Consider the following 16,460-nt stretch of genomic DNA (forward strand, 5'->3'; position numbering starts at 1 on the left):
TGATTGTTGAGGCAGAGTTGAACTTGCATTGTTTAATGAAGTCTTGGGACCTACTCTCTTCTTGACCATGCAGGAGTAATATGGCATTATACGGGTAAATAAGAGAAAAGGTGTAGCGGAGGAGTAGACCTGATACATTGATTTTCCTTGTTAGTCTATGCATGAAACGTGTTGTCTTGAGTGATAATGAGTTGTCAACCTTCTCACCCAACTCTCTAGACTAGTTGTAGACTATAATCAAACCAGTTAAATCAGGCTCACCTTGTACTTCAAACCTGTCTTGTTGCAAAAGATGGTATTAACATATCTTTAGAATCCAGATTAATAACAAAAATGATAAGTAAGCAATGTTAACACCGGCTTAACTAGTCTTGATAAGATTTAATAGATCCAGCATTTTATGCGCTTTCCGTGTGTAACTTTACCCTCCATACCAGAGGATATAGTTACTGGCGAACTTCAAACACTCCTTGATCAAAATAAACTGGGCGATGTACAGATATGCTTCCTGGCCCACTGTGGTATGAAGGCCATACTTTGATTGGTCCTGAACAACCTCAGTTGGATGGAAATGGCCGAAGTGTCATGGCTCTGTCAGTCATGTGTAACACTATTGACCTTCCCTTCCTCCCGGGGTACCCAGGGAGTTTGAAGTGACAGGCATAGGCTTGAACTCAATGGTCTCATGTTTGATTTAAAAAGGCCTATTATACTCTTACTCAGAGGTCTGTAAAGCATTGAGTGCTTCTGAGAATAAACCTGGTTTTGTTTAACATTTCTCTGTTCTCAGGCTGACCTGATATGGGTGCATGGTACATTTTTGGGGTTGAGCCTACGTGAGCATGCACCAGTGCAATGTTTCTCGCTTGTGAGACACTATTGTTTACAAAAGGGGCTTGGAGCCCCTCATATCGCTTACCATTTGTTGGCTGCAGTGTTTGTCTTCCTTGGCCAGAGCTGGCAAAACGTCATTTCCGATCCTTTCTGTGGAGCAGGGACCAAGCGTAGATTAATCAAACTTAATGCGTGCCAGTCCTCTGCTCCTGATGTGATCGTATTATGTCTTCCCACTCGCCTTGCCTGCTGCTCCCCCCATAGCGTTTAGTTTTTTAAAAACGAATATTCAAGCTGTGAACAATGTAATATGCCCTACGCCACCTAACCCCAAATTTACCCTCCACTTTACCCTAATCTACCCCAATCCACTACAATCCACCCCAATTTACCCCACTACAATCTTACTCTAATTTACCTCACTCCAGTACAATCTCCCACACTGTACCCCAATCTACCACACTCTAACCCACTCTACTCTACCTCAACCTACCCCACTCTGGTCTACCTCAATCCACCCCACCCCTCTTCCTTTTAGCCACTCTGGTGTACAACATGGCTAAAATACATTGCCAAAGCCAATAGCTTTTTCATAGGGGAGACCTATCAGCTTTGCCAATGTTTGTTTTATATTTATGCAGATGACGTACAAGTAATCTATGAGTGTCCAAACAGTCTGAAGTTGGATTCTACTATACTAATTTTATGGCTTGTTGTTAGTCACTCATGACTCGATGGAGGCCCACAGGCTGGAGCTCAATGCAAACCTGAAGCTATGATTGTTGCAGTTGAGGTGTGACAATAATCTTTGACGTATTGGTCAGAAGAGTTGTGAGTCTTCTTTATGATGAGCTCCAATTAAGGGACCTGATATTTACATTATTTTGCCCTACTGGTGAACGCTTCTTCTACAGGTTGTTTTTATCATCTGTGTATACTGAGAGACATTTTACCTGCAGTCCCCAAGGATGCTAATATGGCAGACAGCAGGGCTCTTGTGAAATCAAGTCTTGTTTATGGAAACATCCTTTCCCTTGGCCTCCCGGGTGAAATTTTGACTATGTTGCAGTTGGTTTATAATGAAGCAACCTAGCTGATAGTAAAAGTGCGTAAATATGACCATATCATCCACCATTTGAGATGATAGTAAAAGTGCATACATTTGACCATATCATCCACCATTTGAGATGATAGTAAAAGTGCATACATTTGACCATATCATCCACCATTTGTGAGCTCTGTGTTAGTTCCCGGATCCAGGATCCAGTACAAGATCTTTTGTGAGATTCATCGTTCGGTGGTTGGCACTTGATCCTTGCTTCTAATGAATGAGTTAAAGCGTTACCAGAGGACCAGTAGATTGAGTTTCTAGGAAACAGACTATTTTTAATACCTTGTTTGTGCCAGCATGGAATGAAAGAAGATCATTTTGTGTACTTCTATTGAATTTGTGGAATGCACTCCTGTTGCACTTGGAAAAGAATAATGTAAAATTTCACAAAAGTAGATTGTTATCCCACAGAAAACTGAAGGCAAATAGTGTGCTTTTTACAACCCCCATTCTTTGATCGAGAGAATGGTTGGAAGAGCATGAAAAGAAGGTCTGGGTCATGCTAACTCACTTTAGCAGAGGTGGCAGAGGGATTTGATTTAATTTTGTATTTATAAAGTACAGCAAACACAACCCTTTCACTACATGGTCGTATGGCACAGATAATAAAAACAACCTTACACCCAGTCAAAAAGAAGGTCCATGACAATTTAGCAAAGAAGAGATCTTTTAGGCGTAACTTGTTAACAGAGAAGAAAGGTCTTTAATGCCTCACGAAGGACTAGATTAGCAACAGCATTATTTTTAGAGACTGCAGGTTTTAGGGACTGCATAGCTGGGAGCTGGCAATACCCATACATTTTGTCTGTTGTATATTTACCCAAGTTATTGAACCTTTCTGAGGGCTTCACCCATTATGGGAAGGTGCTATAAACCCTCTGTGAATACTACTTAATGGGGTAAATGCTTTGCTTCACATTTAGATCGTTTGTGTTGAATTTGTTATGATGAAAGTTTTCCATGGGTTCCAGGTGATGGGAGCTGTTTCATTATCCAGCAAGACACAAATCATATAATTGAGCTCGTGGGAGCGGACTGTGATCCAGTGTACAAGGTAATGTGTTAACTCTCATTCACTCCATCTTTGCCCTGTGAATATTGACGCCCTGAGGAACCCTAATGTATCACTGGTCTATGGAGCCATTTCATGTATGGGCCAGCCATTTAAGTAAGAGAATTTCTTCCGTCATGGGAGCTTCATTAATATTCAGAAACTGTGAAGGCCTTTGCCCACGTGTGGTATTTTGCCAGAGATAATCTGTATGTGTTTCTGTTTGTAGCATATGCTGCTCTAGCGCACATGCTGTGCACACTCCTTCCATCTTGTGTTGGGCACAGGCGTTTTCAAGTTATTTTTCTTGAATGTATAGTTTTTGGATTTGAGATGACTCTCGATCCTTCCCTAAAACTGCCAAAGAAAAAATACCCCTCCTATAGAAAGCTTTTTCCCACCGATCAGCTTGAGGCGTATTTCTTGAATTCCAGAATGTTGAGCTACAATCAACATCTGTTGGACTCCAGTGACCCTAATCACCAGATGTAGATGCAAAATCAAACCCTTTTTCAACAATGACACTTCAAATTTGTCTGGAATCAGAGGGTCTCTCTGGGCGTCAGGTTGTATAACAATGACTAGTGGGAAGGGGAAGGTGTGCTCAAAATTCCCAAGGCTGGACCATCACCAAGTTTGCAATCTCTGCTTACCTCGGGCCTTGAAGAATCAACCTTTTTGGCCTGTGAGGCCTATAATAAAAAAACAACTAAAAAAACAGTCCACTGTAGGAGAGAGGGTTAGTAGGTGCGTTATAAAATGCAGTGCTACAGCCCTACAGAGTACACGCTAGTCTTCAGTCCCCAAGACCTAAAAGGGATCCACTCTGAAAGGGAAGGTGAATTCTGAGTCCAGATTCCCAGTGGGTCAGGCAGAACGGAGTCCCGAAACCCTCTCCTCCGAGTGCTTCCATGTTGCTTCAGAGGCCCTAGGTAAACTTGAACTCAGAACAAAGTCTACACCAAAGACTTTCAGCTCTCGGCCAAACATCCGAGGATCAACCCCTGGAGTTCAACATTGAAAAGAGTCTAACATGAATGCTGAACATCGCTCTTGTGGAGCCATGCATTGAGCCCCGTGACTGGGAGCAAGAGGCCTTGACAGTTGGCTTCAGCCTCTGCCCCAGTGCCAGCTTTGTGCCTAGAGCCTACCTTGAATCTGGAGTTTCCTCGAACCAAGGTTTTGGAACCTAGACTTCAAGGCACAGACCCAGCATCTTTGTTTCCAAAGTGCGCTTCGAAATTATCTCCTAGACCGCTCTAAACTCCAGCCTTCACATTGAGGCACAATCCCACCCATCGAGCTGGCAGAGGAAATTTTACATCCACTAGACCCATGGGAAGATTCTGGCTCAACCTCCACATCGGAAGGCAGATGCTACACCACTCAAAAAGTGAAGATTCATCCTTGAGGAGGCTATTTCAGAGGAGCTCCAAAGTTACTCCATAACCAAAACAGAGGCTGCAACACGTTTCATTCAGCTCTGGCCCAGAGGTACCAAGGAGGATTCAGGGGCAATGGTCAAGGAAGGGGTAGAAACGCCTCCTCTGCTAAGCAGTGACCCCTGCCATCCCCTAATCAGCACTTGTTTTGGGGGTGGGTGGGATAGTGAATCAAGTTGTTTCTTCCCCAGAGGGTAGAAATGACCTTCCAAAAAGCGAGTCATTCCCGTAGCACAGCAGAATCCTGCCTGGAGTTTCACATAACACCACGAAACGTCACAACTCAATGTCACGCAATCAGTCAGGAACATCAGCAACTGCTGCCAAAGGAAATACAAGCAAATGTGCCATCAAACTGGTGCCTCCACACCAGCGGTGTCAAGGGGCTTACTGCCTGAGCTTTGTCATCCCAAAGAAATATGGTATCCTGTGGATGGTCCTTGATCTCCGGTCACTAAACTGCTACATCCTGTTTAAGCATTTCAGGATGGCAACCCTGCATAACATTATCCCAGTGCTCTGCACAGAAGAATGAATGGAAACCTCCATCTCAGGGACGCTTACTTTCAAATCTTCATTCATCCGGCATACTGTGGCTACTTCAGGTTTGTGGTATGTACAGCACTAAAAGTTCAAGGTCTACACTTATGGTTCATAACAGTCCAAGACTGTTTATCAGGTGCCTAGCAGTGGTCCCAACACCTCTGTGCTGCAGCTCCATTCATGTCTTTCCTTATCTGGGCGATTTGCTGGTTTAGAGCAGCAGCTGTCATCAATGCCTAGTACACACTAAGGCAGCCTTGTTGCCTCTCCACAGACTGAGATTTACGATCAACGCCAAAAAGTCCCATCTCTGCCCTAGCAAATACAGCCCTTTTTAAGAGACGTTCTAAACTGTGAGACAGGCAAAGCCTATCCTAAACCAAAAGATGATAATGGCATTTCAAAAGTTTCTTCATCTTTTTCAGATATCGCATCCTCAAACAGTGAGAATGATCATGAAACTGTCGGATGATAGCTTTCTGCATCCGCCATAGTTCTACATATTTGGCTGTACATGCATCCTCTACAGGAGTGTCTGTTCAGGCAATGGTGACTAGCGACAGGGAAATGAAAAGATCTAGTGCTGGTAGAGCCCAGAATTCAGTAGTCTTAATTGGTAGAAGAACAAAATCAGGTTAAACTGGGCAGACCATTTCTAGACCCGTAGCTGCAGGTGACCATTACCACGGATGCCTCACTTACAGGTGGGGAGCATATCTGAACAACTTGACTATTCAGAGCATTTAACCGCAGCAACATCAACAAGCGCCATATCAACTTTCTAGAGCTTATAGAGACGAATTTGCACTGAAAGCATTTTACATGCTCATTTGAAACAAGATGGTCCTCGTGTGGTACGTTCTCTAGATTGCCCTAGAACGAGGAGTTCAGTTTTCTAGACCCTCTGGTACTAAGGACTCAGCCAGTGTGTCAACCTGTGACAGATAATCAGTTGGACTGCAACCACCTCACAACCCACTGAATAATACTTGAGTGTGATGTATTTCAGGTAATAAGTAATCCCATGAGACATTACAGGTATAATTAGTGGAACTTAAACCCTCTTTCATTCAGGAAGAATACACATAAAAATACCAGAAAATGAAGGATACGTTTTAAAGATTTTTTTTTTAAGTCAGACCTCTATTGTAGTGCAAACCATATGAATTGTAAATACAATGAAAACAAATAGAAAGGCAGCAGCAATGTTTGCTAAAAGCGTTAATAACAAGAAAAATCCTTGCATGTTTATTGTGTACTTTTTACAGAAATCCTACCCCCATTCGTCTGCTTCTAGGCACTGAGCTAACTCTAGCACAGCTGAGAATAGTAAGCGTAACTTTCGTTTCTACGATAGTTCACACCTACATAAATGTCTAAACAATAAGACTTGTGTTCAGTATAATAGCTGAGCCTCCTATTCTCATTGTGAGAGACCAACAGCGCTGATAGGCTGAGCAAGCGATGGCTGAATGCCTCCCTCCCCAGTCGACTTAAGTTAGAATGGGTGATATCATTCTGCATGGCCTGTCCTGTTGTCACCGGGCATGAAAGGTCTTCTCCAACCCCCTCCCCCCTTCTTGTGCTCCGGTTTTATAACTTTATTTCGTTATTGGTAAAACTCCCATAGTAAACAATTATCAGAAAGTAACTGGATGCCCTTTCAGTTATTTTCATTCTTTGGGACTGTTCTGAACAAATCTCTGAATGAAGTCTTCAGTAATCAATAACAATTGATGTAATACAGAAAATTCAGCTTTTAGATAAAATGCTGCAAGTACATGCAAGGAATTTGTATCACTTTATATAGAGAAATTACATAAATTATATGTGCATTCTGTATTAATCACATGTATTCGCTTTGGTCTGATTAGCACATGTAACTCAGAAAGGGAATACCTAGAAGTAAAAAGTCCTGATAGTCGTGACATGTGAAGACGGACATGACCAAAGTATAACTTCCAAAAACAAGGGGGGCCACTCGCCACAGCGATTGGTATTAGCACAATTGATTTGGCATTGGGCCTTCTGACACCACATCCTGCCCCTGGTGGAGCGCCTACTGGGGTGGGCAATGACTTTCCACACCTGTTGAGCAGAATGCATCAACAAGTACTCTAGTGGGAGATGAATCTCCTAGTACTTCAACAGTACTTTAAAAATGGGGGAGTGGTCAGAATTGATAGGTTTTCACATGGGCAGAGATATTTGCTTACACTTTCCCTTCACTACCTTGGATGCCGTATAGAGTAATGAAGCTGAGCTATACTTCTAGAAGGCTCATTCTTGTTGCATTAATGTGGGCCAGGCAACCTTGGTAATCAGTGCTGTTGGAAATATTTCTCCATCCACACAAGACTTTGCTCGTCAGAGTTGGCCTCTTAACATCGCAACAGGGCCAAAGGGCCAACTGCAGTATAAAAATCTCAGGAAATAAATAAACCTTGCTATTTGGCCTCAGAGATCTTAGAGTTTGACTACTTACAGTTACCGGAAGAGTGAATGCATGTTCTGTGTGAGGTTCCCAAACTAACTACCCGAGCATGTTGCGAGGAAAATGGAAGTGTTTTGTCCATGTTTGCCTTACAAACAAGCAGAACCTATTAAAGCACCAGGTTGGGACATAATATGCTATTTCTCCAGTATTAGGGGTGTCTTTCATAGATTCACATGCTTGAATATTCCCCGTCGTCGAAGTGGGAGTCCCACGGTATATAAAAAATAGCAATAATGCTAATATAACATAAATGATAATATCATATAATAATAAAATAGAGATAATACACTGTAAAAACCTCTACAATGGTAACTTCCATAGGAAGACAGTATAAGAGAAAAAACTCATTTGTAACATATCAGTGTCATTATGTTGGTCCAAACTGCAGCCAATCAGGCTCACGCACCCTCTAGAACCTTCTCCTCAGAAGCTCAAGCCCTTAGATTTTCTACCGCACGTCGTGTGAAGGGAGTCTCCCTGAGCTCTGCTCAGTTTTCTTCAAAGTTTGTCTCTTCAACTTATTTTTTCCAAGAATGTCAAGTAAGAAGTCCTTGTTTAGAGCTTGCTCTTCATGTGGGAAACTACGTTTGTTTGAGAAGGACCCCCACCAAAAGTGTATTTACTGCCTGTACCCTGACCACAAGGTGGATGAATGTAAAATCTGTAGAGCTCTTCCTTCTAAGACTCTCAGAGACAGGGAAGGTCGCCTTCTTATATGGTTAAAGCGCCTCCAAGATAAAGAAGATGTTCTGTCAGACGCAGTAAGTCTTCAGTCAGGCTGTTCCACTGTTCCTTCCAAGCGTGGGAGTGTTCAAGACTTGCCTTCGCCTTTTCTTCAGAAAAAGAAAAAGCTGGCCTTGCCTGTGGCACAATCTTCACATTCTATGCCTTCAGTGTCAACGCCCACGAGACCTGGCTCTCAGGCGTCTTGCCCAGGCTCTATCAGTATTCTGACAGTCCTGACACCCAGGTCGTCGACGGGCTCGTCGACGACCGTTCCGTCCACAAGATTGGCTTTGCTGTCTTCGTCGACGACCTCTGTGACGACGACGTCTGCTTCCTCGTCGTCGACGACGGTGATGTCGACATCCTCGACGTCGACGAGAACTACGATCCCGTCGACGATCCCTATTGTCTCGTCGGCGACGAAGTTGCCGTCGACGAAGAAAACCTCTTCGACGTCGAAGAATTCATCGTCGACGAAGGTCCCGTCGACGTCGGCCTCTCCGTCGACCACCTCGTCGACGTCGGCATCGTCGGCGAAGAAGGCAACGATGGTTCCGACGACGAGAGCCCCGTCGACGTCGAGTGCTCCGTCGACCAGCTCCATGACGACGGAGTCGTCGTCGAAAAAGGCGACGCCGGTTCCGTCGACGAAGGTACCGTCGACGAAGGTACCGTCGACGACGATACCGTCGACGAAAGTATCGTCGACGAAGATACCGTCGACGAAGACACCGTCGACGAGGCTTCCGTCTCCTCAGATTCCAGCAAAGACGGCTCCGTCGACGCACGTTCCGTCGACGACGATACCGTCGACGACGAATCCCTCAGTGGGCCCTATCTCGTCGACGATGGCGATTTCTTCAGCGGCATGTTCAGGATCCTCGTCAGGATCGGGTTCTTTTGCCACCATGCCTCTGGTACCACTGCCTTCATTGACCTCTGGCAGGGATTCTTCTATGCAGCTGCCGCCTCCTGATCTTCAATTACCCTCGCCTTTGATGGCAACTGATCACGAGACTGGATCTATGGGGGAAGATGATGACGATGAAGCTCACAGTCCATCAGAATTGATTATAAAATGTCAAGACTCCAGTTCTGACCAGGAGGACGTGGAGGAAGTGGTCCAACCGGATGACCAAATTGTCCAGTTGCCTATGGCATCTTTTCCAGTTTCTTTGTTTTCAAACCTCCAGCATATGCTGGATGACTACAACAGAAGGTTTCCGCCTACCCCTCAGGGTACTCCAAGCCACGCTCCGGCGGAGGACTCCGGCCCTGCCACCCATCCACAGTCTTTGGAGCAGCCTGTTTTGACAGAGCTTCCCCGCCCTCACCCCCCTCTTCTTCCGCAACCTGGTGCGCACGGGGTGGATGAGTCGGACAGTGAAGAAGGGGAATTACACCAGGATACTGACGATGATCAGGATCCAGATATGGCGGATTACGACGACTATCGGATACAGACACCTTCTCCGCAACAGCCAGAGGCGGGTGATGCGCCTACCATTGATACAGCAAGCTTCCATGTGCTAATGAATAAAGCGGCAGACCGTTTTAAATTGCCGAGAGAACAACGGCAAGAAGATTGCTTTCTCTACGATTTCAAAAACAAACCATACAAACAAATTCACACCATACCAATCATAGAATTTGTATGGAAAGAAGGGATAAGAATTATGCATTCTCCTAACTCCTTGCCGGCACAAGTCCCTCGCCTGGAAAAGAAGTACAAGGCTCCTGCGGGTTCACCTGCTTGTTTGCTGTCGCATCCCAAACCGGACTCGGTTGTCACACAGGCGGCACAGCGACGATCCCGTAATCCGGCGACTCCTCTCACTACTCCACCTGATAGAGAGGGTCGACGTTTGGACGCCATTGGGAAGAAATTTTCCACCATGTCCTCTACATCGGTACGCGCTGCAAATGCGTTGGCCATTCTAGGTCGCTTCGACAGGCAAATGTGGTCGGACATTTCCGCATTCGTTTCTCTAATTCCAGAAGCGTCCAGAGCGGAAGCCCAGCAAGTTCTCCAGGATGGCATGAGGGCGTCAGAGGAAATGATTGACTGCGCGATTGATGTGGCGAGTACGGGATTTCGCATCCTCGCCAGTGCTGCGGCTCTCCGCCGCCAGGGCTGGCTTAAATCCACTTCTTTCCGGCAAGAAGTCCAGTCGAAGATACTCGACATGCCCTATGACGGTGAATCTCTTTTTGGCGCTCACATTGACGAGGCGCTTGAGTCAATTAAAAAGGACACCGATACAGCAAAATCGCTAGTCTCCTTACAATTTAAGAAGCAGCCCTTTCGTGGCGCCCGTGGAAGAGGTTCATCTTCCACGAATTTTCGAGGAGGACACACTCAGTACCGCCAATTCAACCAAGGCAATCAACGTTACTCCTCTCAACAGTCTAATCGCCAAAATCAGTCACGACCCTATAAAGGAAAACCTACTTATAGGGGTGCCAACAACAAACGCCAGTGACTCTCATGTCACGCAAGGAGTTGGAGGGAGAATCTCGCAGTTTTATTCCCAATGGTCTCTGATAACATCGGACCAATGGGTATTGGACATTGTTCGCAAGGGTCATGCCTTGGAGTTCACAGAGATTCCTCCTCATTCTCCGCCATCAGGTCCGCCACCTCCCCATTTTCTAGAATTGCAACATCAAGTTTGTCTTCTCATTCTAAAAGGTGCAGTCGAAGTGGTTCCTATATCACAACAAGGGACAGGTTTCTACTCACGTTTTTTCCTCATTGCCAAGAAGACGGGAGAGTGGCGGCCTATACTGGATTTGAGGGCGCTCAATTTCTTTCTGAAACAGCAGTCTTTCCGCATGCTCACATTGTCAGAAGTCTTGCGGCTTCTCTGCAGCGGAGATTTCCTGTCCACGATAGATCTGCAAGACGCCTATTTTCATGTGCCGATTCTGCAACAACATCGCCAATTTCTGAGGTTCAAGGTGGGCACTGTCCATTACCAATTCAAGGTGCTGCCTTTCGGCCTGCGTTCGGCACCTCGTGTTTTCACGAAGGTCCTGGCCCCAGTCATGGCTTATCTACGTCTTCAAGGAGTGCAGATTTTTCCTTATCTGGACGATTGCCTTCTGAAATCTCCGTCTCCTCTTCAGCTGGCTCACGACACAAGTCTCTGCCTGCGGACTTTCGAGTCACTGGGGTTGACCATCAACGTGGACAAGTCACACTTAACACCATCACAAAGAAGGAACTTCCTGGGTGCCATTCTCGACACGGAATTATCAAAAGCCTTCGTTTCCCAAGAACGACAGGTGAAAATAGTACGTCTGGTCACCCTCATCCGTTCAAAACAGTCAGTTTCTGTGCGCATGTTGAAGTCCTTTCTGGGGATGGCGTCGTCCTGCATCGCTCTGCTTCCGAACTGCAGGCTCCGCACTCGCCCTATTCAGGAGGAACTAGACCTGCAATGGCGCCAAGTATCAGGATCCTTCAACGATCTAGTGAGAGTCTCGTCTCGCATGAAAGACAGTCTCCTTTGGTGGAGAGAACCATCCAACCTAAACGAAGGAGTTTCCTTTCTGGCCCTTCCTCCGGATCTGACGCTGACCACAGATGCATCCATGGAGGGTTGGGGAGCTCATCTCCTAGACCTTTCAATCAAAGGGAAATGGACACCGTCACAACGAACATGGCATATCAACAGATTGGAGCTGCTGGCGATCTTCCTTGCTCTCAGATCTTTTCTGCCAGTAGTGCAAGGAGAGTCCGTGCTGGTTCAAACGGACAACACAACCAGCATGCACTACATGAACAAACAGGGCGGCACAAGATCTCAGCCCTTGTCTCGGCTAGCTCAGAAGATCTGGAACTGGGCTCTTCATCATCGAATCTCCCTGACGGCGGTCCATCTGCCGGGGGTTTCAAACATCCTAGCGGATTCGTTGAGCAGGTCCACATCGTCTACCCACGAGTGGGAGCTTCATCAACAAACTCTGGACATGGTGTTCCGCCGTTGGGGTCGTCCCCTGATGGACCTTTTTGCCACTCCACTGAATCGGAAGTGCCCCGCCTTTGCGAGCTGGCATCCTCATCCGGGGTCCAGCGGCAACGCCCTTCTCATGGACTGGAGCGGCCTGTTCGCCTATGCGTTTCCTCCCATACCATTGGTGCCGAGGACGTTGTGGAAGATGCGCAGGCAACCCTGCCACTTGATACTGATCGCACCTCGTTGGCCCAGACAGGCTTGGTTCTCAGAACTTCTTCTGTTGTCCCAATGCACGCCCATTCGTCTGCATCCACGTCCAGATCTTCTGTCCATGGACGAGGGCCAAGTCTGCCATCCAGACCCGACCACTCTTCAGTTATGGGCATGGAACCTGAATTCCTCGAATTCGCGAATTTAGAGATGCCCCAGGAATGCAGAGAGATTCTGGCTTCTGCTAGAGCTTCCTCAACGGTTCAAACGTACAAACTAAAGTGGAAACGGTTTTGCCATTGGTGCGCAGAAGCAAATGTCCACCCACTCACTTCTGCCCCAGAACAGCTGTTGCCCTTCTTTCTAAGCCTTGCTCAGTCTGGCCTCTCTCATGCCACCTTGAGGGTCTTTCTGGCAGCTATTTCACGTTTCAGGCATGATGGCTCAACCTCTCTCTGCTCATCCAGAATTATCAGACAATTCTTTAAAGGTCTCTTCAGGAAGTTTCCTCCTATCAGACGCCCGCCTCCGGCATGGCAGCTCAACGTGGTATTGTCACAGCTCATGAAGCCTCCTTTTGAGCCAATCCACAGAGCAGACAACAAGTTTCTTACCTGGAAGGTCGTTTTGCTTTTGGCCCTAACGTCTTCTCGCCGTGTCAGCGATCTTCATGCTTTCACAATCAAGCCTCCTTATTTGCAATTCAAGCCAGATGGGGTGTCTCTTCGGACCAATCCCTCTTTTTTGCCTAAAGTGCCTACAGATTTCCATCTGAACGAACCTGTCTTCTTGAAGACTTTCTTTCCGAATCCACAGTCTCCGGCAGAACAACGCCTTCATTCCTTAGACATCAGCCGTTGTCTAAAGTTTTACATTTCAAGAACTGCCCCCTTCCGCAAATCAGATCAGCTTTTTGTAGCATATGGAAGAATGCGAAGGGGACATTCAGTGACAAAACAGACACTTGCAAGATGGCTCTCAGCAGCCATATCCTACTGTCACCAACAAGCTGGCAAGCCTTTACAGGGTCCTGTGAAGGCACATTCGACGAGAGCGATGGCGTCCTCCACCGCCTTGTTTGCCGGAGTGCCTCTGCACCAGATTTGCCGGGCGGCAACGTGGTCGAATAGGCACACCTTTACCAGACATTACTGTTTGGATTCCATCAACGAGGCGGATACCGCAGTGGGGCAAGCAGTGCTTCGCCATCTCTTTAAATAAGGTGAGCCTCTGTTCCCTCCTCCTTTCTCTTCTGTGATTGCTATATGCTTTTAAGCTATGTGTTTACTTCTTGTGAAGATGCTTGCAATCCCAGTGCTAAGGAGTTACTGCTATCTATTCTATTCAAGCATGTGAATCTATGAAAGACACCCCTAATACTGGAGAAGAACTATTGTTACTTACCTGTAAACAGGTGGTTCTCCAGTATTGGTGTCTTTCATAGATTCACATGCGACCCACCCTTCCTCCCCTCAGAGGCTCTCTTCTCCTCATACGCTATTGTTACTAGTGCTACGAAAATCTGAGGGCTTGAGCTTCTGAGGAGAAGGTTCTAGAGGGTGCGTGAGCCTGATTGGCTGCAGTTTGGACCAACATAATGACACTGATATGTTACAAATGAGTTTTTTCTCTTATACTGTCTTCCTATGGAAGTTACCATTGTAGAGGTTTTTACAGTGTATTATCTCTATTTTATTATTATATGATATTATCATTTATGTTATATTAGCATTATTGCTATTTTTTATATACCGTGGGACTCCCACTTCGACGACGGGGAATATTCAAGCATGTGAATCTATGAAAGACACCAATACTGGAGAACCACCTGTTTACAGGTAAGTAACAATAGTTCTTCTTGCACCTTCAAAGGCTGTGGTTGGCATGCACATCCATTGCCTTAATTTGGCAGCAGCGCTTAAATGCAGGACTGACAACATATACCCTTATTCAAACTGCCAGTCAGTAAAGCTTTTGGGGGAGTCATTCCTCCAAGGACAACACTGTTCCCAAAATAGGAGCTCATTGTAGTCTGGGTTAGACTCTTGAGACCTCCTATTCTGCCATTATCTTCTTCTGAAATACAATATCTTTCTTGGACGGTAGCATTCTTAGTGACAATCTCTTCCTTGTGCAGAGTAAGTGAGGTACACGCTTTAATAGTAGTTTCATCCAAGTTCACAATGATTGAGGTGTTCTCATGACAAATCCTCACTTTCTGCAAAAGGTAGTCTCCCTCTTTAATGCCAGTGAAACCACAGATTTATAGATTTTCTTTCCACACACTGAAACGGGGACCAACAGAGCATTACACACATTAGATGCCTAGAGGGCAGTATTGTATTACATTGGTCAGACTAAATCCATTCACAAAACAAAGCAACTTTTGGTTGGGTTTACAAAAGCCCACTTGGGAAATCCAATTTGAAAGTCTGGCCTTGTTATGTCAAAGCAAAACTAACTCTGCATTCGGTGCCCAGGGCACAATCTAGAAAGAAGAAAGCTACAATGGCTTTCCTAGGCAACATACCACTAGTAGACCTATGTGAATCTGCTACATGGTTAACTCGTCTCACTTTCACTTGGCATTACTGTGCGGAGACTCTAGCCTGGCAATAAGCACAAGATAGGGAAACTGTACTTAGAACTTTATTCCAAACATCCGCCTCATTTGTTCACTAGGCACTGCTTTAGTAAGAGAGCATTGCTGTACAGTCTATGGCTCAAATTAAGCACTGCATGTGATATCATTTTATTCACAATACACTTTACATTTCTACTAGCATTGGATTTCTCTACTTATCTTACTCACCTGCCTGGGGAGGAGCAAAATCTGAGGTGGAGTCTTGGCCTGATGCATTTTGGGTTTCAGGAAGGGAGCATGTAAACCTACATCACCAGAAGCCACAAACTAATATTTACAGGCTATGTTACATTTTCTTTCTGAAGATACCCATGATGGAGAATTGGCTCTGCATTTGAGTAACATTTACATTGCAACTTTTATTAGCCTCACTCGAATTTCAGGACTGCTTGTTCTTATGTGTGCAGAATCCCACCGTTACCTATAAATGAGGGTCTTGCGCGGCTTACAGTCAGATTTATAGATCTAATGTGACTAGCAAAGTTTGCTGATTGTACCTTTAAAACTATTGAGATTCCAAACAGTTATCCTAGAACAAGTACATCTCTATTACACGCCAAGCTGTAAAGCCAGTGTGGCAAAGCCAAATGATGGTTTTTAACACTTCGTATTGGACGTAAACCACGAAAACTATTTTGAATTACTTTTTTTTACCGTTTTCATTGTTTATGTGCATGATTTGCAGTAACAGTTTGATGAAAAGGAGGATACCTGTTAAAGAAATACAATGCAGTGCGCTAATTGTGATTGTATTTATTTGTTTTTTCGACTAGGTGGCAGTGTCTGAGAAGCTGGTCTATTCTTGCTGCAGAGATGGAATCATCAGAAAATACCACCTTTCAGACTTGTAACCAGCCTCGTTCAACAACCCAAATGTAATGGAAGGAATATAGATGTGAAAATTAGGGTGGGAATTACTCCTATGTGTGTGTATAGTCTTTGCCCTATGCACTCGCAAATGTGTCAAAGCTTCATCAGAAAAGCCTGTGTGTGCAATGTACCTATAATAGGTATTACACGTGCAAACTATAAGATCCGATGTTAATCTTTCCATATTAAAATTATTTGTTTCTTATTTGAGTTAGCTGCATTTTGTAAATGAAAATTAAACTATACAGTTTTTTTGTATCAAAATAAATTGATTCAGTTGACAAGAATTCACAATGCCTTCTTGTAAACTTTTGATAATGGAGATTTGATTTTATAAACGTTACTTTATCAATTATGCTAACAATAATCCTTACCCTTACACTAATAGCAACATGACCCTGGCCTTCACCCTAACAATACCTCTGGCCCTATTCCTGGTTCTATATCTGCACCGTAGCTCAGAAAATATGCTGACTCTGATTCGGTCATAACCCTAAGCTTACCATAAACTCTTACTTTAAATCTAAACATAGCTCAAACCTTTGTCAAGCGCCTGACATGGGTAGCTAG

General features: G+C 45.1%; 1 protein-coding gene across 1 annotated transcript in view; it reads left to right on the forward strand.

The window, feature by feature from the left end:
- Positions 1 to 16,100, forward strand: part of PAAF1 (proteasomal ATPase associated factor 1) — a 146,681-nt gene extending 130,581 nt beyond the window's left edge. The window contains exons 11-12 of the mRNA XM_078658561.1: positions 2,917 to 2,999; positions 15,794 to 16,100. Coding sequence (XP_078514687.1) covers positions 2,917 to 2,999; positions 15,794 to 15,871 — 161 coding nt within the window. The 3' untranslated portion in view covers positions 15,872 to 16,100. The remainder of the gene's footprint in view (positions 1 to 2,916; positions 3,000 to 15,793) is intronic.
- The last annotated feature ends 360 nt before the right edge of the window (positions 16,101 to 16,460 follow it).

Source organism: Lissotriton helveticus, chromosome 8, assembly GCF_964261635.1.
Source record: "Lissotriton helveticus chromosome 8, aLisHel1.1, whole genome shotgun sequence".
Taxonomy (NCBI): Eukaryota; Metazoa; Chordata; class Amphibia; order Caudata; family Salamandridae; genus Lissotriton; species Lissotriton helveticus.